Here is a 21,379-nt window from a genome sequence, read left to right as displayed (position 1 = left end):
AAGTACAAGTATGGAGTGTAATGATGTATTATAGTGACAATTAAGGTAGGAATTTAACTGAGAAATGATTACAGTGATTATTGGTAGTGATCAACCGAAATCACTGCCTGGAATTTTGTCACTGTTCTTCTTTAATCGCAGGTCGACCAGTGAACACGGTTTTGTTCGGACTTTTCTATACAGCGATTCTCAGACAGCGCTCAGCGCTACACAAACGAACTGAACTGAAAGTTGTAGTCCCTTATTGCACCGCTGAGCAGCGCTGTTAGGCGACCGCGCTACTGAAACTAGTATACGCACTCTTTTTATCTGATAACCACTCTGTTTAATGTGCACTGTTATTTAATTCACATTTTCTGGCAGGAACTAAAATTAATAAAACTCAAAGAAGTCGTCTCTGGAGGGTTTTCTAATGGTATTAATAATTTTAAATTGTCCATTATGTATATTGATTACATTTATATTACAAAAGAAAATTTGTAGAAATTGTATTACTTTTTTAATTATTTGCTAACGACAATTCCATGATAAAACATAAACAGTAAAATGTAATATAACTCATTACGGAATGCGTCAACAAATATCACGTTTTCACTTTAAACAGGACGTGATCGTTGTGTCACCGGTCCCTTAAAGTGATCAAAAGTTCTTATTACTACTAACTGAATCACCTTGAATGACAGGTTTGGTAGGTCACACAAGTGAGCAGGAACTGTTATAACATATCACTAAAGAGGACAGGTAAGCCCATCACTACTATTAGGTAAATGACATTACACTGTATTAAGTAAGGAGTATTATATGTCTTCTTTTCCAACGCTCTCAGTTATGATATTGAGGGCGTAGGAACACGCAAAAGGTGGACTCGATGTTGGGAGCACAAGCAAGGATATCCTTTCTGTCACAGTTAGGCAAGTATCACAATCTGTCCCAGTAGTTTTATCCGTAGCTCGGAGTTTTATCAAGTCCCTTGTGGGATCGGACACTAGAGCGGAGGTGATGGCCACTAAGATCTCTCTCTCTCTCGCCTGTCCTGGGTCAGACTCGGCGGCGTTACCCTTCGACAGTGGAATGCTGTTCCACTATCAGGTGTAGCTCTTCCACTCTGGTGGATTTCCTGATTGTCTTTCGTTGACCAGCTATTTCTGTTCTTACAAGATCCGACTCAATTGAAAATTCGAGATCCAACCCATCAGTATCACTTCAGTGGTATTCGATATCACCATAAGACATTTCCTCAGAGATTTCAAGAAGCAGAGAAAAGGCTTGTGGTTTTAAAGATGGCTGGGCTGAAGACTGTTTACTCGTAGTTTCATGTTCTCTAAAGGGTAGTAATATACAAAGGGTAATGCTGTACTAACAGGGTTGGGTCTTCAGTAAGTGGGAGAAGCGTTGTGTAAGCCAGGGAGTATTTGTGTCATCGGTATTTGGTGTGTTTTTTTTACATGTAGAAATATTACTATACAACACCGCATCCAGTGCACCATAAACGAAATTCCCAAAAGCACGAAGAGTTAAAACTGTAGTGTGACCAACTGTTTGATTCCAATGAGTTTGCTGGCGATATTCACTAATTTGCTGAACACAAACAAGATTTTGAGGCAGTTGTGGGTCCGGTTGAATAGAATGTGTCAGCGCAGATCCTCATCTTTAATTAGGCTAGGTGCAATATTGTGTCTAACTTACTTATGCTTTGTCATTCGTTTCTGCTTGTTTTGCTGGCAATGTTAAAAAGCGCTTTGGTGAGGCGACATCAAATTGTTAAACTTTTTAAAATGTGATACTGTTTGTTAACGTTTTATCAACAAGGGAAAAGGGTAGTATAGAGCAACGTAATTTATGATTATAAAAATTCATAGTTAATTCTTTCCTTACAAGGTAAACGTATCCTTATTAACACGCTTTTATTAGCTTCGGTTGTATCTATGTAACGGAATCTTTGAGCATAATTTTCACCAATTTCCAGAAGTCTGATTAATTTGAAACTTTGCATACGTATCAAGGACCGATGACAATGCAATAATTTGATCATATTTTTAACACGCTTTTATTATCACATTGGGCCTGAGCCAATCTCAATAGCAATGTCAAATCCCTCCGTGTTGATTCCTTGAGGAAAGGTCTCCCAGATTTAAGAACAGTTGGTTAATCTGGGAATCACATTGGGCCTGAGCCAGTCTCAAGAGCAATGTCAAATCCCTCCGTGTTGATTCCTTGAGGGAAGGCCTCCCAGCTTTTAAGAAATTTTCTTACTAAGGCATTGTTCCCAACAACAGTATTTTTGCCTTTTTAATTTCCAACACATTTACATAGTTTAAATAAAAACTACAGTACTTTACATCATTTATAAATATATATAGGCCTACTGGAGGCGACACATTGCTTGCAATTACGCCCTTTACGGTTCCAATTGTAGGATTGACAGAAACCATACATTGGTATTGCATTATTCCCAAATGTTAACACCAATTTTTGTTCAGTGATCGAGTAGTTTTCCAAGAATTCTCCCATAAAAAGCACTAGTGTTGAGCGTAGTTGTAGGATTAATGGAAATTCTAATACGTAATCACATTAATAATGTGATAAAAATTTACACGAAAAGAATCCCGATTTTTCACGGATTTCCGTGGTTAGGCTACGAAATTGTGAAATTGGTTTCCTAGCGAGCACCTAAGACGTACGTGGAACAAGCGTATACAGATTTTGTAAATAGTTGGGTGGTTTGAAGATTCGTCCGAAGACAGCGTATTTGTTCAATTTTTCACCATTCTGTCTTCCATATGTTCTCTATAAATAAACATTCTTGTGGTGAGGCCGTAAACTTATTTCCTAGTGGGGCAATGCACTAGGGTCTAGACTTTTCCTTCCAGTTGAGGACAACGCTGTAGACAGACAGGTTGTCTGGGCCTAGGAGACGACTAGAGGATGAGTGATTGACATCAGAGGAATGTCGTCCTGTAAATGTTAGAGAGAAAGCAATTCAGGGAGTGCACTACTATAGGTTATATTTAACTTGGAGTTAATTCTTTGTTACAAAGTTTTCATAGAGTAAAGACATATTTTAATTGCAAAAGTTGCATCAATGATGGACTATTTATGTAGATCACATTTAACAATTTTATTAATAAAATATGTTGGAACAAAACAGTTCTTGACCAATAATTGTAGATAACTATTGAAAACCCATTAGATTTCAGTTAACTTTGTATAGAATTTGTAGTTCTTAACATGGTCTAATTTTCAAAAGAGTTGAATAGCAAATGAAAAATGTTCGTATTTACCTTAATAGAGGAAATGTACGCATTGTGATTTATCGGTCACAAAATATACCGATTACTAATTTATATTATCACTAGTAGAAATCAAATCAATCAATCAATCAATATTTATTGAGGAGACATGTATAACAAAAGTCAGTAGTCAGAGTTCACAGCTAAACTTTTGTACATTCTCACCACATCAGGATCACACCCAAATATAAAATTCTACATACATGCGTCCTTCATCCACATCTCAATTTTTCACCTCCAGCATCGTAGTCGAAAAATCCACCAAGTTTCTTTGAATGCACCTTGATCGAGGACTTACATTGAACGATCATATTGATAGTGTTTGTTCGAAGGTTGCTTCTGTCATTTATGTCTGACGCAATTTGGTTGAATTCTGTTCCTTGGACATTCTGAAGACAACTTACTTTGGCCTAATACATCCACATTTAGCTTTTGGTCTGAGATTGTGGGGTGGCTGTTCTAGATACAAATTTAATAGAGTGTTTAAAACGCAAAAGAAAGTTGTCAGAATCAATTAACAAATTAAATCAAAGAGAGTCGTGTAAAGTGGCCTTCGGGGAGCTTCGATTGCTGACTTTGCGTAGCCTCTATATTCTGAACATCGTGCTGTACTGCCGATTCAAGTGCGTCTCACTTCGGGGTAGCGACGTACACCAATACGGAGCTAGAGGCCGGGACAACTTTCGTATGGCACAGTACAGAACTACTGTTTTTGAATACTTGCCATCTCAGGTTGGTGTAAGGCTAAACAATAGGCTCCCTGAAGAGATCAAACGCGTCAATAACCACAAACAATTTAAATCTCGATTAAAACACTTTCTAGTGTCCAGGGCATTTTACTCAGTTGACAAGTTTGCGGTGGGCCGCTGGGATAGTCTTCAGTAACATTTGAAAAATATTTTTTTCTAACTCCCCTTCTGATATCCAAGCAAATTTGGCCACAGTCGAGGAACCGGCGACAGGTTTCACGTACCAGAATGTAATTTTAATTTGATATTTATCTATTAATAAAACAAATTAAATCTATTAAATTAAGATATTAGATTAGGACTTTTTTTATATGACGTGGAAGCAATAATCCGTATGAAGCAATACGATTATTGTTAATTGTTTCCTACAATAAAGAATATTATTATTATAAATATAGTCAATCTCCTGATTGGGTGATGTCCCAGTAAAACATTACAAACACAAGGAAATGTATTGTAGATACAAGAAAAGATTGAACGTTTTAAACTATAAGTGACGAAATAAATGTATAATGTATACAATAATTGTAATTAGGATCGGTGAGATTGTATGGTGGAGGGGTGGGGGTCATATAGAATATTATTATTATAATCAATCACCTCATTGGGGATGTCCCAGTCAAAACATTACAAAAAAACAAGCTAACGTAAAGTAGATACAAGAAAAGATTGAACGGGTTCCAAACTATAAGTGATGAAATAAATTGTATACTGTATACAAGAATTGTAATTAGGATTGGTGAGATGGACTGGTGAGGGGTGGGGGTCATAAAGAATATTATTATAGTCAATCTCCTGATGGAGAGATCTCCCAGTCATACATTACAAGAAAACATTCAGCGTCCAAACTATGAGTGACGAAATAAATTTATACTGTATACAAGAATTGTAATTAGGATCGGTGAGATGGACTGGTGGAGGGGTGGGGGTCCTAAAGAATATTATTATTATAGTCAATCTCCTGATGGAGAGATCTCCCAGTCAAACATTACAAGAAACGATTCAGCGTTCCAAATTGTGAGTGACGAAATAAATGTATACTGTATACAAGAATCGTAATTAGGATCGGTGAGATGGACTGGTGGAAGGGTGGGGGTCAGGTAGGGGTGGGGAGGGAGGCTGTGGTGCTCGTGCTCACTCAGTGTTGAAGTGTGCGGCGCAGCTAAGGCAGGTTCTGGTGTGCGCGGGTGAGAGTGTGGCTTTGCGCCAGTGTTAATGTGTACATCCCGCAGGGACCATGGTGATCGTACGGTCCCACGCCGGACGCTTCACCACGGCCTGACGCTCCTGCTGGATGCGTCTCACTCTGTCTACGTAAGTCCACGTCAATCTTTTTTATTTTTTATAATTTTTTACGTTTATCACGTATTTTTTAAAACAATTTTAAAAGAGATTTGAAGTTAAGAAGTGATAACTTTAAAACTATCATAAAATCAGTGTAAATAAACTTTTATGAAAATACAATCCGGGAATATAGCTAAATTTTGAGAAAATCGAAAAATTTTAAGTAATTTTTTCTAAAGATAAAATACAAAAAAGGTAGAGGTTTTCCAAGATTTCTTCGTAAAACAGTTAAACTCTACCGCTAGCGATAAGACACCTAGAAATCAGTTTTACTATATTATTCTGTAAATAGTAATAATAATACATCAGGAATTTGCTTAAAAATACTTGATTTATCAAAATCAGTGGTGAACGAGATGTTAGCGATGAAATTTAAATGCATCGTTAGTTCACAGTGTATAAATGTATTGAACATAAATTATTGTCTAGTAACTTACTGCCAAATATGAAACAGAGATTTTATAATTTTTTAGTATAGTTACATGTATCATTTTTAATTATTCTTAAATTGGCAGATTTTAAAAATTATAAAAAAGTATCGTTTTTTTAACAATATTTATGTGTAAAAGTCGCATTTAGGTACCAGATCGTCAGTTTTTAACGCTTAGATGTATTTTCAATGTTGTTTGTATTGAAGTATTAGAGACATGTTTATTTTTATTTTTTTACTATGTGAAAGATGCTGTATTTTCTGTAGTAATAGGATTACTATGCTGGTAAAAATTAAAAAAAGTGACAATCACAACATAACTGACATTATTGTGACTACTTAAAACACTTATATGCGTGATATTGATAATATATGTACACACTCTTATAAAGTACTTCATCTTTATAGTTTTTTAAACGTATTTATTTTATAGTGGTATTTTTTTCTTTATAAATTGTGTAGTTAGTGTTTAAAGTTATGGTTTTATTCGCTATGGCCATCCATACGGGTTTTCAAAAAATAATGAAAACCTTTTTATTGGGTTATTTTTTATGATTTTTTCAGTCAGTATTTAAAGAAAACTTGCCATAGGATAGATAAAAAAGAAATGTTTTTGATTATCCTACAAGAAATTGTAATTGTAGGCATTTTAATTAGGAATTTTTCACAATTTTATAAACAGATACAAGGAAAACGGCTGGCTATAAGAGTGGGAATATTTACAGCATGTTTAAGAATTATGACGCCAGAAAGGACATATTATTAATGATATTGGGCCTAAGTACATACTTTTTTTAATAATATAATATTTAAATAATTGCATAGTTTTAATTAAAATATTAATTAAAAGATTTAGACTTCTATATGTAAAAAACATGTAACTTCCTTCAATATAAATTCAGTAAAAGTTCACATTTTTTTCTTTATACCAGACTCCAAAAAAAACCCCACAATTACTGCTTTAAAAAACTATTTAGAACATATTTATAAGGCATTGGAAAGGTCAATTAACATTGTATTTTCCCTTTAGAATACCGTTGGTTTGATCAAATATTTTATCATACTCTATTCGAAAATGTACATAACTTTCAGTTATAAATTAAAATAATGTTTAGTTTTTTATCTCCGTCCGATTTAATATAACACTGTGATGATGAAGCCAAAGTTTAACAATAATATACCTTAGTACATTCAATAAATAAATTCCAGGTAAGTAAATTAGTTTTTTTGGGAGATAAAAGTTCGTAAAACAGACAGATGTAGGGACAGGCGCGTGATTTTAATTGTGTTTTTTTCATTGCTGAACATTAACATTTGTTTTGTAATGCGCTGTGAGTACTTATAGGTGGTATTGATCTCTGAATTGCTTTCAATGATTCTCTGTATTGACCTCTAAGTGATTATTGCAATTTTATTGCCTAAATAATTGTGCTATTTAGATGTGTATACCTTAATATAGTAAAAACTACAGGATGCCAGCGAAAGTTAATTGTATAAGTGATAAGTATATAATTGATTTCGTTTTCCGAACACTAATTTTAAAACAGTTTCAAATCACAGTTAAGATGTAGAAACCTGTTTATGTGTATGAAGTATAAAAGCATCAGTGATGGACGAAGAGCTTTAATTCGGTCTCGAGTAAAAATCACCGAAACAAGTTATCGGTTATCACACACTTGAGATTTATCACTTCTAGATAATGATCATTCAAGATTTGGCAATCATTTGAGAACAATCACGCTCCGAAATATTCTATGCGTCTAGTCCGTTACTGACAATAATTCTGTAATTGGAGGTAATAAGTTTGTGGTCCTTAGCTGAAATCTTAGTACATGTTAAATAAGTTTAAAAGTAAATGTGTTAGATATGTTACCTATCATCGATTAAGTTATGATGTTTTGTAATAGAAATTCTTTTAACGTGTGTTGTGAAGTAAAAAAAACTACCACGGGTAGCATAATTTCCTGCACAATCGAACAAGCGCTGGCGTCCGCTACGAACACGCCATGTTATCGTGTTTACACGTTCTCTGCATGAATTACAACGCCATAACCTACAAATATTCATTCTCCTTTGCTGGAACTGGAAATGGGATGTGAAATCAGTAGTGGGAAGTTATTGGTTTCTTCTGTGAGCGTCGCGGCGTTCGGCGTCGATCTCGGACCCTGGCTACTCAAGCCCTTTCTGTTTCAAGCTCTGATTGCATCAAACCCTACTAAACCATGAGAGAAAGGATCAAATATTCTCGTTTGGTCATTTAAATGTGTCATTCGTGTAATTAGTTGTTGGGTATTATATTCCATTACGAACCAAAACGTTAAAATGTTTACTGCAGCCGGGGTTTTGTAACCTTCGTGCAATAAAACGGTAAGAAACGTCAAGAAGTACGTGGAAATACATGCCATTCGCAAAATTAAACACCTCAAAATATTTTCTTATTACAGGAATTCGCCACTATCCCTAGTCATATATGACTCAGTGTTTTATTACCTGCGCCGTTGTAGATAACATACACTGTAACTCCAATATGACAACCTTTAAAGGAACTTCGATCGTCGTTCCAGCATACAATTTAATTTAGCGTCGACCTTTTTTTAATATGCTCGAAATATATAACATACTAATAGATTAGAGGCTTGTAAGGTGGAGTAAACGATTTGATAACTTAGGGTAGCACATCAGTAAATGATTGATTCAACAATATCTTCTAGTAGGGTTTTTTTAAAGAGGGAAATAGACTAGTCTCCGTATATAGTCCTGAAATGACGTTTGCACCTCAAGTTTTTGGCCCTCAGAATCATAAGTTTTTACAGAAGCCTATTTTAGTCAATATGGAACAGTATTAATATGTAATACATTTTTTTTATACGCCGTGTGTTAATGCCAGATAATATATAGACGATGGGAAAGAACACTTCAATGTTTTAAGCTTGTTATTTCCTCATAAGAGTGCGATACAATCGCAGTTGTGCTATTCAGTTATTAGGTCTTGCCTCCTATCAACATTCCTGGCCGAGAGTACCGATAAGAGAGGTAATAGCCGATATACTGATCGTTTCGCTCTCGCTGAGAGTAGCGATAAGTGAGGTAATAGCCGATACCGTGTGTACTGATCGTTGTGCTCTCGCTGAGAGTATCGATAAGTGAGGTAATAGCCGATACCGTGTGTACTGATCGTTGTGCTCTCGCTGAGAGTAGCGATAAGTGAGGTAATAGCCGATACTGTGTGTACTGATCGTTTCGCTCTCGCTGAGAGTAGCGATAAGTGAGGTAATAGCCGATACCGTGTGTACTGATCGTTGTGCTCTCGCTGAGAGTATCGATAAGTGAGGTAATAGCCGATACCGTGTGTACTGATCGTTGTGCTCTCGCTGAGAGTAGCGATAAGTGAGGTAATAGCCGATACCGTGTGTACTGATCGTTGTGCTCTCGCTGAGAGTAGCGATAAGTGAGGTAATAGCCGATACCGTGTGTACTGATCGTTGTGCTCTCGCTGAGAGTAGCGATAAGTGAGGTAATAGCCGATACCGTGTGTACTGATCGTTGTGCTCTCGCTGAGAGTAGCGATAAGTGAGGTGTTAGCCGATACAGTGTGTACTGATCGTTGTGCTCTCGCTGAGAGTATCGATAAGTGAGGTAATAGCCGATACCGTGTGTACTGATCGTTGTGCTCTCGCTGAGAGTATCGATAAGTGAGGTAATAGCCGATACCGTGTGTACTGATCGTTGTGCTCTCGCTGAGAGTATCGATAAGTTGAGGTAATAGCCGATACCGTGTGTGTACTGATCGTTGTGCTCTCGCTGAGAGTATCGATAAGTGAGGTAATAGCCGATACCGTGTGTACTGATCGTTGTGCTCTCGCTGAGAGTATCGATAAGTGAGGTAATAGCCGATACCGTGTGTACTGATCGTTGTGCTCTCGCTGAGAGTATCGATAAGTGAGGTAATAGCCGATACCGTGTGTACTGATCGTTGTGCTCTCGCTGAGAGTACCGATAAGTGAGGTAATAGCCGATACCGTGTGTACTGATCGTTGTGCTCTCGCTGAGAGTATCGATAAGTGAGGTAATAGCCGATACCGTGTGTACTGATCGTTGTGCTCTCGCTGAGAGTATCGATAAGTGAGGTAATTAGCCGATACCGTGTGTACTGATCGTTGTGCTCTCGCTGAGAGTATCGATAAGTGAGGTAATAGCCGATACTGTGTGTACTGATCGTTGTGCTCTCGCTGAGAGTACCGATAAGTGAGGTATTAGCCGATACCGTGTGTACTGATCGTTGTGCTCTCGCTGAGAGTATCGATAAGTGAGGTAATAGCCGATACCGTGTGTACTGATCGTTGTGCTCTCGCTGAGAGTACCGATAAGTGAGGTAATAGCCGATACCGTGTGTACTGATCGTTGTGCTCTCGCTGAGAGTATCGATAAGTGAGGTAATAGCCGATACCGTGTGTACTGATCGTTGTGCTCTCGCTGAGAGTATCGATAAGTGAGGTAATAGCCGATACCGTGTGTACTGATCGTTGTGCTCTCGCTGAGAGTATCGATAAGTGAGGTAATAGCCGATACCGTGTGTACTGAACGTTGTGCTCTCGCTGAGAGTATCGATAAGTGAGGTAATAGCCGATACTGTGTGTACTGATCGTTGTGCTCTCGCTGAGAGTATCGATAAGTGAGGTAATAGCCGATACCGTGTGTACTGATCGTTGTGCTCTCGCTGAGAGTATCGATAAGTTGGGTAATTAGTCGATACCGTGTGTACTGATCGTTGTGCTCTCGCTGAGAGTATCGATAAGTGAGGTAATAGCCGATACTGTGTGTACTGAACGTTGTGCTCTCGCTGAGAGTATCGATAAGTGAGGTAATAGCCGATACTGTGTGTACTGAACGTTGTGCTCTCGCTGAGAGTATCGATAAGTGAGGTAATAGCCGATACTGTGTTTATTGATCGTCGTGCTCTCTTTGAGGCGATTAATTTGATAAAAATACAATAGATTTTTAAAATAATAACCTAGAGATTTAAAAAGTGTATGTTTTACAATCAAATTTGCTAAATGTACATTTGTTTTTAATAATTCTAATTGAATTAACTCACAGCAATTTTAATTTAATCATCAACTTGTTATTATATACTCAATGACTCGCGTTATTACACAAATATATGATTATATTCATCATTTATGTTATTGGTGTATACGAGCTTCGGCTTACAATTTTTCACACCAAATTATTTACATGTCATAAATTAGTGAAATAAATGTCATCGAATTTTGCAATATTACTTCTTAGTTGCTTACTGACAGAATCGAAATTCAAGGTTTCGCCTATTTAGCTTATTTTTCATTTGTGAGCTTAAATATATTATGAAACAACTGTAAATGAAGTGTCATAGAATTTTAAAAACGTTGATGCTGCCTCAGAGATTGTACTGTCTAGCTTCAGAACTTAGCTACGCTAACTTTCAATTTTTCTAGTAGTTATTGGTAGAATACTATGAAATTTAGCATAGATGCTCGTGTTATCTCGCTGATACTGACCTTTATCCGACCTCGGGGCTCGAACTCGCTACGTGTATACAATGAGTTAAAGAGATTGAAATGAATTCGTTTATTGTTTTGTTGCCTACGAAATTTCTCTTACACTGCGCGGAGCTGTGGGCAACAAGCGGCCAATATCACTCTCATCACATCAATACTTCTGTACTGCATGACGATTGATAATACTGGGAATTTTAGGATATACACTTAATAATAGAAAAAATAATGTAAGAATTGGTCATTGTGACTCTTACCATCAACCTATTCTTCAATACAATCGAGTATACAAGTTGCTTAATATACATTCCGACATAAACTAACGCTGCACTGTAATATGTCCCTACTACAGCGGCATTCGGCCCTGCTATTACCAACACTTCGGCTCCATTTGTCTCTGCTGGTACCAACACCACGACACCATTTGTCCCTGCTGGTTGGGCACCGGAGGTATGCGCACTCAATTATCCATTAAACCACTTTCACGAAATGCCCGATTAGGGCTGATAACCATTAGAGCAACCAATATCGGGTGGGTTACATCGGAGCCGGCGAGGCCCCCAGCCTGCAGGCCGCAGCGGTAATATCGCGCTGGACCCCAGTCAGCTGATAGTCCACCACTAATAAAAGCCTATTTATAAGAATTTTGAACTTTTTTGTAAAGTCTAAATGAATATTTAGTGGATTTTTCGATTCATGGGTTATCTTTGAACATGATTATGCGAGCATTAAATTTATATGTGACTAATATTTAATATTCTAAAAATTAATTAATTATAACATTAAAAATAAATAAAGTTATTATATTATTATAACATTTATAATAGTAAAAATATTATATAATATAATAAATTAAAATAACAAAATAAAACAATGGAATAATTATTAAATTTTTAATATTAAAAATGTAATATAAACAAATAAAAAATAAATAATTCTAAATTAATATTTAGTGGATTTTTCAGTTAATGAGTTCTCTTTGAAAGGGATTATGTGAGTCTACAATTTATATGTGGCTATTCTTAAAATTCTTCAAAAAATAATAATACAACAATGTAAAATAAAAAATAAAATAAAATAAAAAATAAATAATAATATTATTAAATTTATAATATTGTAAATATAGGCTAATATAATAATAAAATAAAATAAAAATCCAATTATTAAATTTATAATATTATAAATATAATATAATATAATATAGTTAATATTCTAATATTTATGTAAGCCTTGGAGTGATGCTAAATGTCAAATATTGTCCGGGAGATACTTGATGGCCAAAACCAGTTTATTTGTCAATTTGCTGTAACATCTGTTACAACTATCGCCTCGCATTATTTGCTCACGTAATGTGTGGAACCCGTACAGGAAAATGAAAATTGATCATGGTAAAAAACAGGATACAAATGGAGCCGTTGTCCTTGTTATCGAGACAACAGGAATTAACATATGAATACGAGAATGATAAGGGACGGACAACTGTATAAAGGGTAAAACCTAAACAATGAGCCAGGCCAGTGGGTTGAGACAGAAGAGAAGCTTACTCCTCTACCTCTCTCTCTCACTCTTTATCGGAACACGTGGTTATTCAGTAACGATATTTTTATTGGTAAACTTTTTATTTAATGAAAAAGTGTGGGCAAAATATTTTATATATACGAGTACTAAACATTCTTAATTCAATACTATCAAGTTAATTGAAAATTCAGTTTTTGGCCGTTTTGTGAACCCGGTGATTTATTAAGATGAAAAGGGTTATTCATTGAACTTCCTCTTAAGATTCACGGGATGGTGGCGGTTATAGGATGAACTTACTTAAGCAGGTAGGAGATACATTTTTGTTGTTGTTTATTTCACACAAAAACATCACACTTCTTTATTTTAAACGCATAACTACAAAATGTGTGTTTTTATATGATTTTCATTCATATTAAAAACGAGGATAATGAAGTTAATATGATCCCATATAAATGGTTAAAACTTAAAAAAGAAAAGTTATGGGATAAAAGAACTTTAAATCAAATAACCTTTACAAAATAGCGAAGAGTCTTGGCTAATGCTTTCATAATTTTACTTTGACTTTAAGTTATTAAATGTTAAAAAACCATGATTTATTATCAATGCCCAAAAGATCAAAGTTACTAAAAGAGAATGAAAGGGTCCGGCCCCAGCCGGAGACCCCAGAACAGCCCTGGCTGGCGCTGCGGCAGGTTTCGTTCCAGTTACCCGCCGTCCCGCGCTGGCCGACATTGATATGGCCGGATTATATTGCAAAATGCTGCGGTTTCAAATGGTCTAGGCCCTCAACCGCGACTAAGAAGATTACAAGTCTACTGGCCACCTTCTATTGTCGTCCTGCAAGTCTGTGAGTCACAACCCGAGGTTCCTGTACTGGGTGCCTAGGTCCACAAATACGACTACGATTATAAGTCTACTGGACACCTTCTATTGTCGTCCTGCAAGTCTGTGAGTCACGGCCCCGAGGTTCCTGTACTGGGTGGCTAGGTCCTCAACCACGACTAAGATTATGAATCTACTGGCCACCTTCTATTATCGTTCAGAAAGTCTGTGAGTCACAGCCCGAGGTTCCTGTACTGGGTGCCTTGGTTCTCAACTACAACTAAGATTACAAGTCTACTGGCCACCTTCTATTGTCGTCCTGCAAGTCTGTGAGTCACAGTCTGAGGTTCCTGTACTGGGTGCCTTGGTCCTCAACTACAACTAAGATTACAAGTCTACTGGCCACCTTCTATTGTCGTCCTGCAAGTCTGTGAGTCACAGTCTGAGGTTCCTGTACTGGGTGCCTAGGTCCTCAACCACAACTAAGATTAGCAAGTCTACTGGCCACCTTCTATTGTCGTCCTGCAAGTCTGTGAGTCACAGCCCGAGGTTCCTGTACTGGGTGCCTAGGTCCTCAACCACGACTAAGATTATGAGTCTACTGGCCACCTTCTATTGTTCCTGCAAGTCTGTGAGTCACAGTCTGAGGTTCCTGTACTGGGTGCCTAGGTCCTCAACCACGACTAAGATTACAAGTCTACTGGCCACCTTCTATTGTCGTCCTGCAAGTCTGTGAGTCACAGCCCGAGGTTCCTGTACTGGGTGTCTTGGTCCTCAACTACAACTAAGATTGTAACTCTACTGGCCACCTTCTATTGTCGTCCTGCAAGTCTGTGAGTCACAGTCTGAGGTTCCTGTACTGGGTGTCTAGGCCCTCAACCACGACTAAGATTGTAACTCTACTGGCCACCTTCTATTATCGTTCTGAAAGTCTGTGAGTCACAGCCCGAGGTTCCTGTACTGGGTGCCTTGGTTCTCAACTACAACTAAGATTACAAGTCTACTGGCCACCTTCTATTGTCGTCCTGCAAGTCTGTGAGTCACAGTCTGAGGTTTCTGTACTGGGTTTCTAGGCCCTCAACCACGACTAAGATTGCAACTCTACTGGCCACCTTCTATTGTCGTCCTGCAAGTCTGTGAGTCACAACCCGAAGTTCCTGTACTAGGCGCCTAGGTCCTCAACCACGACTAAGATTAAAAGTTTGTGAGTCACAGCCCGAGGTGACTAAAAGACTTAAAAGAACAATAATGTACAGAAGAATTAATACTTTATTGTAGGCAATATATTAATAAGAGTTTTCAAAAAATCTATTTGGAATGTTTTGAATTTTCTAGATTGGCTTTAAAGAATATTGTAATGAAACAATTTTGTTTTAAAAAGCAAAGTTTTGAAGAGTGCAAGTAATAATTCATTAAAATATATTAGATTGAACGGATTCAAAATAGTGGAGGTAATCTGTACATTTTAGTAAATTCCAAATTGTCCTTCTGAACAGGTTTCTTAGTAAACAAACAGACAAATACAGATCAAAGTCGACCACAATTATTTTCAGAGGATACTCGTAATTTTTTAGTAGAAAAAGCTCAGTAAAGATATGCGCAAATAAATTGAACCATTCATTCGGTAAAACAAGAGCGCCCTCTCATTTGAATTGAATTGAAACCCCTAAAGTACCTGATGAACGCTAAATTGGGTTGAACGATCCCTGTAGCAGATGTAATTGAATTTTATTGTTCCCGAAATTAAACTAAAATCCCAACAACTGTGCTCCGATTTAGCTGTCGCTTTTGAGGGCGATTTAAAAATGCGACAGTCCCCCGGCCCGTATAATAAACTCAGGAATGTTGTTATATTTTTTAAAACTGCCACAACGTTGGAGAACACATTGAGGAATTATGTCATAGTTATCGATGCATGCCAGATGTGATTCAATGTTGTGGAATGGGCGCTGATAACGAAGGTTGTCGCTCTGGTATGTTCTTTGCACGGACTTGGCGTTCCCAGTGTGTGATATCATCCGGAGATTTTACTACCTCATTCTTCAACTTCGGGATTGTGACAGTTATTGGCATCCCACCGTTGTAGAGGCTGTCGCATAATTTGTCGAGAATGAAGTTGTATCTAAGGTACGGCCAGGAAAGCTAACGTCACATCGAATTGTTGGTTTAAATAGTTTTACCGGTATTTTCACACTCGGCTTATACCAATCAGAAGGAAACGCGTTACTGCCCCTACTGCCAATACGTATATATTTATAATCGCCCGATAGCAGGCGAGCGTGGTGAGCAGGCGTGTCCCCTGGTGACGAGCCGCACGCGCGGAAGGGTTCAACCCTCGATTGAGGGATCATGTCCTTTGTAGCGCGGGGACGATGTAATGAATTTATTAACATTATTCTATTATGTTTCCGTTGCCAATTACTGGTTACATCCCCTCTGGAAGGGTGCTCACCGCTCGGGCCGAAGGGATACCAACGCACCTAACCACGTGGCAACTGTGTTTTGCTTACTGTGTAAAATAACAACGGGCCGTTTTATAAAGTTTGATTATTTTACAAAAGTATGTATATTTTTTTCATTGACTACACAGCAGAGGAACCGAACTGATATGGTTTACTTTTATGTATATTTATTTATTGATAATCAACCCTTAGTGCCCTCAGTCTTGCTAACTAAATACAGAATTTAACGTTATAGAATATTCTTGTTTTTTGTTGCAGATTTTGTGCTCAACGAAAACCTCATTTCTAGATGTTTGATTCATATTCCTATTTTCCAACAAGAGTAAATCATATGTGATTATTTGTAGAGTCTTCAAAATTATCGAGGGGAGTGACTCGTATTTCTTTACCCTTGAAGCTCTCTCGATGGGAATAACATGACTGATTATTCTCCCAGATTATCGATGGGAGTAACTCATACGATCTAGTATCCTTCCGGTCTATCGATGGTTGTAACATGCGATTGAGTAGCCTCTCAAAATATCGATGGGAGTAACACATACGATTGAGTAGCGTTCCGTTCTATTGATTGTAAAGCACAATTGAGTAGCTTCCCAGATTATCGATGGGAGTAACATTTACGATTTGGTAGTTTCTCATATTATCGATGGGAATAACACGTACGATTCAGTAGCCTCCCGTGCTATCGATGGTTCTATCGCAGATTTGAGTAGCCTCCTAGATTATCGATGGGAGTAATAAGTACGGTTAAATCAGTCAAAAATGGTTGTAACGCATGATTGTAGGATTCAGTAGCTTCCCATTCTATCGACAGTTGTAGATTACTTATATGGTAACACCCACAATTGATCAGCTTCCCATGTTATCGATAGGAGTAACGCGTACGATTGACTAGACTCCCGTTCTATCGATGGTTGTAACGCACGATTGAATAGCCTCCAATATTACTGATACGAGTAACACTCTCGATTGATCATCTTCCAGGTTATCGATAGGTGTAACACAAACGATTCAATTGCCTCCCGTTCTATCGATGGTTGTAGCGCACGATTGAGTTGCCTCCCAGATTACTGATATGAGTAACACTCTCGATTGATCAGCTTCCCAGGTTATCGATGGAGGTAACACGTGTTTGTCTGCGGAGCCCCTCGCGTAATCTCTCGATGGAGCTTTTAACACATTCCTTGAGCGACAAAAGCGTTATCTTGTGGAACAATAACGGTATCGCATCGCGCTGAATCGATAATCCATTACGGTGAAGAGCCACTCTAGCGATATGGCTGCGAGCACGCTCTCTGCGCTCAAATATTGATAACCCACAGTCGGGAGTGAGCGTCCACGGCCACTTTCAGTCTTTCACCGAAACTTTTCTCACAGTTACCTCATTTCTGAACACTTCCTGAATTACATTTAATTTTCATAAACTCAATTCCACCCTTTTTGATGCTGCAAGTAAACGGTGTAACTCATATTGCATACACCTTGGTGTCTGAAATGAAGTAGTAGAGCTCTGCAGTGCACATATTTTCATTATAAGCCGAGTCTTTCCGGTCGATTTGTAAATGTGAGCTTTGAAAAAGTAAATGTTTTTGGAATTTGCCTGCTTTGGAGTATCGGAGATACCTCTTGATAAAGTCTACCACAAATAAACGTGCGGTTTTAATTTCTCAAATTGAACCGCTTCGAAAACTCCTTGGACATTAATCTTGTTTCATATGTGTACATGTCCCTCTTTCAAGGTCAACAACTGTGTTCGAAAAATGTAAATGTTTTTGCAATTTGTTTGTTTTGGAGTATTGAAGACACATCTCGATAAAGTCTACCACAAGTCAATGTGGGGTTTAAATTTCTGAAATACAATAACTTTGACACTTTCTTGGACAATAATCTAGGACATGTGTATACTCTTCTCTCTTTCAAGGTCACCAACAGAGTTTCGCTTACCGATCTGAGCAAAGCGAGCGCGTGCCTGTTGTTTGAAAGCTGTTCTGGAGAATGTTGTCCAGATAAGTAACGTAACGGTCGGTTTTGCGCTTAAGTAAGAGGTTGTTGATAACAATATAAGTCTCCGTCTCTGAACAAAGCACACTCACGCTGTGTCGTACAGTATTTCCAGATATTACTTGTTTTAAAACTGATCGGAACTGTAGAATAGGTTGCAAACCACAGTTAGTACCATTGATCTGGTTCACACGTGCAAGAATTTCGGCTTACTCGAGAAATCAATGGATTTCTGAATAGTTTCGGTCCGATCTATGAATTTCCAAATGTACAAACTCTCTAATATTTTCTAGTTTGGCAAGTTTTAGAAGTACTCATATTTGCAACTCACTTGTGTTTACAATCGCAAGAGAAGTACCTTTGGAAAATAAAACGTAAATGTGGCAATAAAATATGTTGGTGGTCTAACGAGTGAAATGTCTAATCTGAATGAGGTACTCGTATAGTGTGACAGAAAAAAACAAATCCAAATGTTTTCAATATCTTACTCGCACAAAAGTTTGAAGCAATTAGTCGACTTACGTCAATAGTAATAATAAAAAATTTACCAGCAACTTATAAACAAGGTGTTAGGTGTCAATGTGAACGATTTTGGAGAGAAATAATAAAAGTGATAAAGTCTCTACGCTGTCAGACTTGCTGAGCCAGTTGTCTGTGGCTCATGTCAGGTTCGGAGAAAGAAGGTGTAAACATCGAGGTTTGAGTCTGGGCCGGGGCGGACAGCTGATTTTAATGTTCAAACAAGTCCGATAAGATATCCTATATCGCATTCCAATAGGTCCTTACCCCCAGGACTGCAGTTGGTCTCCGGTTGTAGGCAGATGAGGATCAAAGAGTCGACGTGGTCTAGGTAAGGTACAGAATGTTGAGAAAGAGACATTCGGTTATCCAGCTACTACGACTACCAAGGAATAAGTAGTGAGGTACATAACCAGATGTTAAGTGACCCCGTAAGCGATGATTTACGGTGTTATAAATGACTCCTCTCAATCTCCAGATAACTCAAGGTCTAGGTAAGGTACAGAATGTTGAGAGGAAGACATTCGGTTATCCAGCTACTACGACTACCAAGGAATAAGTAGTGAGGTACATAACCAGATGTTAAGTGACCCCGTAAGCGATGATTTACGGTGTTATAAATGACTCCTCTCAATCTCCAGATAACTCAAGGTCTAGGTAAGGTACAGAATGTTGAGAGAAAGACATTCGGTTATCCAGCTACTACGACTACCAAGGAATAAGTAGTGAGGTACATAACCAGATGTTAAGTGACCCCGTAAGCGATGATTTACGGTGTTATAAATGACTCTCTCTCAATCTCCAGATAACTAAGGTCTAGGTAAGGTACAGAATGTTGAGAAACAGACATTCGGTTATCCAGCTACTACGACTACAAAGAATAAGTAGTGAGGTACATAACCAGATGTTAAGTGACCCTGTAAGCACTGATTTACGGTGTTATAAATGACTCCTCTCAATCTCCAGATACTCAAGGTCTAGGTAAGGTACAGAATGTTGAGAGGAAGACATTCGGTTATCCAGCTACTACGACTACCAAGGAATAAGTAGTGAGGTACATAACCAGATGTTAAGTGACCCTGTAAGCACTGATTTACGGTGTTATAAATGACTCCTCTCAATCTCCAGATACTCAAGGTCTAGGTAAGGTACAGAATGTTGAGAGGAAGACATTCGGTTATCCAGCTACTACAACTACAAAGAATAAGTAGTGAGGTACATAACCAGATGTTAAGTGACCCTGTAAGCGATGATTTACGGTGTTATAAATGACTCCTCTCAATCTCCAGATACTCAAGGTCTAGGTAAGGAACAGAATGTTGAGAGGAAAGACATTCGGTTATCCAGCTACTACGACTACCAAGGAATAAGTAGTGAGGTACATAACCAGATGTTAAGTGACCCCGTAAGCGATGATTTACGGTGTTATAAATGACTCCTCTCAATCTCCAGATAACTCAAGGTCTAGGTAAGGTACAGAATGTTGAGAGGAAAGACATTCGGTTATCCAGCTACTACGACTACCAAGGAATAAGTAGTGAGGTACATAACCAGATGTTAAGTGACCCCGTAAGCGATGATTTACGGTGTTATAAATGACTCCTCTCAATCTCCAGATACTCAAGGTCTAGGTAAGGTACAGAATGTTGAGAAACAGACATTCGGTTATCCAGCTACTACAACTACAAAGAATAAGTAGTGAGGTATATAATCAGATGTTAAGTGACCCCGTAAGCGATGATTTACGTGTTATAAATGACTCCTCTCAATCTGCAGATACTCAAGGCCTATGGGCGAGCAATGCCGTCGTCCACGAGTTGAAGGAACTGTAATTTACCGTGCGAACATATTTTATGCCTCCTCATTTTGTGAGCTAACATGTAACCAATATAAAATGCACTCGGATATAAATTCCCGAGCGTAATTCCCTGTTAAACAGCGAGCTGACACGTCCTTAACGAATAGACAGTGACTCGGCACGCGGAGGTAGTGCGGAGTCATCCAAACAGCGAGACAATCTCTTGGGTAACTCGGCAAACGAATGGGCTTGGATTCTTCTCAGCAAACAAATCCACTCTTTAGGACTAATGCTTTACTATAATAAATTTATTTACAGATTTGCAGTTATAATAAGCTATATTGTGGTTTACAACGGATATAAAGCTTTGAGCAAATGTTTGCCAAACTTTTTTAAGAGGTTTTTTGGCACTTAGTGGACAGTTTTCTGTACGATGTTAATAAAATTAACGTTTATACTGTCTCTCATCGTATAATTTTAGGTCAAATACAGTAGAAGTCTATAACAAGTGTGTGTGTGCGCGCGCGCGTTTGTGCGTGTATGTGTTTGTGTGTGTGTGTGTGTGGTCTCATTACATAGACTGAAAGCATGTTGTAGCTATCATCTCCATCCACCTATATAAACCATTAAAATATCTCTATACTTTTTGATCCAAATATATTATTTTATATCAAATCAGTGAACGGCACACAAGGAATTGTTCAATATAGCTTAATTATTATTCTTTTTTTATCTCATTTAAGCCTCAGCGTCAGCTATGCCGGCTTCGAAGTGCACTGGTTGTTTATTAAAGTACAAAGTACATGATTGGACCTCCCGGGATTTGAAACCGTGATCTCTCGATTAGAGAGCCGTGACTATAACCATTAGTCTATGGAGGAATTGTTATTCTTAATTAGTTACAATAGTAAT

The 21,379-nt window shown here is 37.9% G+C and overlaps 1 protein-coding gene across 2 annotated transcripts in view; it reads left to right on the top strand.

Annotated features, from left to right (window-relative positions):
• Positions 1–21,379, top strand: part of LOC124353129 (fibroblast growth factor 17) — a 194,799-nt gene that overhangs the window by 93,925 nt on the left and 79,495 nt on the right. The window contains exon 1 of one of the 2 annotated variants that reach the window (XM_046802980.1): positions 5,193–5,353. The exons of the other annotated variant lie outside the window; for it this stretch is intronic. Within the exon in view, the coding sequence (XP_046658936.1) occupies positions 5,334–5,353 (20 nt within the window). The 5' untranslated portion in view covers positions 5,193–5,333. Of the gene's footprint in view, positions 1–5,192; positions 5,354–21,379 lie in introns of those variants that run through there. 2 annotated transcript variants of the gene reach the window in all.

Source organism: Homalodisca vitripennis, chromosome 1 (assembly GCF_021130785.1).
Source record: "Homalodisca vitripennis isolate AUS2020 chromosome 1, UT_GWSS_2.1, whole genome shotgun sequence".
NCBI lineage: Eukaryota > Metazoa > Arthropoda > Insecta > Hemiptera > Cicadellidae > Homalodisca > Homalodisca vitripennis.
Note: the sequence above shows the minus strand (reverse complement) of the source record. Positions and strands in the feature narration are given on the sequence as shown.